A 1,262-nucleotide genomic window follows, 5' to 3' on the forward strand; every position below is an offset into this window, starting at 1 on the left:
GAAGATGTCAGATTGGATCTAATTTTTGAATAAACGTATAATTTCTGTTTCAACTTAGTGGTTAAGACTTGTACATGATCACGATAAGTCAAATGAGAATCSARAGTAATTCCAAGATATTTGTAGGTAGTGACAATATCAGTGCATTTCTGCACGTATCCTGCTGAGTCTGTGGCCTCCTATTTAAACCTATGATGCTTCACGTTCATAGAGCAGAATGTCTGTTTGTTCGCTGAAAGACAGATTTGAGAGAGTGTTTCCACATCTCTAGAGTATTGGAAAATCATTGCATTCACTGGTATCATAAAAGCATCAAACACACATACAAACACACTGAAGTTTGTACCTTGACAGCCACCAGCATCTTGTCCTTGGTGGGGCTGAGGTTGTAACATTCTGCCAGGAAGACTTTACCAAATGCTCCCTCCCCCAGCTCCCGTTTCAGGATGATGTCTCTCCGCTTTATATGCTGGACAACTAGAACAGAAGTGGGACAAAGAGAAAACAGAATTTAATTCCGTGCCATATGTGACATTTTACAGAAAGCACGTCTAGCTAAAAAAAACATGTTTAGACAAAGTATTTTACTGTGAAGTCTCCAGAAGAGGACATGAGGACTGACAGGTTGAAGGAAAAATACAAACAGAACAAAAAAATAAATAAACATAAAGGAATATCAGGACATGAAAATACTTTGTGACTTTTAAAGTCTTGTCAAAATTGTTAACTTTCTACAGACAATGTGGAGAAATGTCACAATAATTTACAGGCTAAAGTGAGAATGCACAGGACTGCTCTTTCCTTCCTCTTGTGAGGCATTTATATACAGTATATTTATGTGTAATCCTGTTCCTGGAAAATAAAAAAAAACAGAAAAAAAAAGAAAAAAAAAGGTCAAACTCTGCATGGAGTTGTCAAAGCATGAGAATACTATTTTATCCTACTTTGAAGCTACTTTAGACAGAATACTGGGAGTGTGAAGGTTCAAGTGTTTTTAAATCTTTGAAGTGCAGGTAAACAAGAAAATGACACCAGACCTGCCAAAATCTCATCTGGATTTTTTTTTTTAGCTTTGCTGTCAGAACCTGACATTTCACTGTTTGAATTTCTTACATAAGGAATTAACTATAAAATACCAAACACTTATTACACTTTGCTACCTAGTTGTTTTCTTGTTTTATTAATAATTGTTAAGTACGGAGCCCGCCGGGGGTCAGTGGGAGAAAAAAAAAACAGCCGCTGGAAATCCGTGCGCACGGATT

The 1,262-nt window shown here is 36.7% G+C and overlaps 1 protein-coding gene across 1 annotated transcript in view; it reads right to left on the reverse strand.

The window, feature by feature from the left end:
• The window catches only part of ntrk3b (neurotrophic tyrosine kinase, receptor, type 3b), a gene marked incomplete at its 5' end in the record, with an annotated part of 265,513 nt that overhangs the window by 40,291 nt on the left and 223,960 nt on the right, over positions 1-1,262 (reverse strand). Inside the window, 1 exon segment of the mRNA XM_014015557.1 lies at positions 347-477. Within this exon segment, the coding sequence (XP_013871011.1) occupies positions 347-477 (131 nt within the window).

This window comes from Austrofundulus limnaeus, unplaced genomic scaffold, assembly GCF_001266775.1.
Source record: "Austrofundulus limnaeus strain Quisiro unplaced genomic scaffold, Austrofundulus_limnaeus-1.0 Scaffold131, whole genome shotgun sequence".
NCBI lineage: Eukaryota > Metazoa > Chordata > Actinopteri > Cyprinodontiformes > Rivulidae > Austrofundulus > Austrofundulus limnaeus.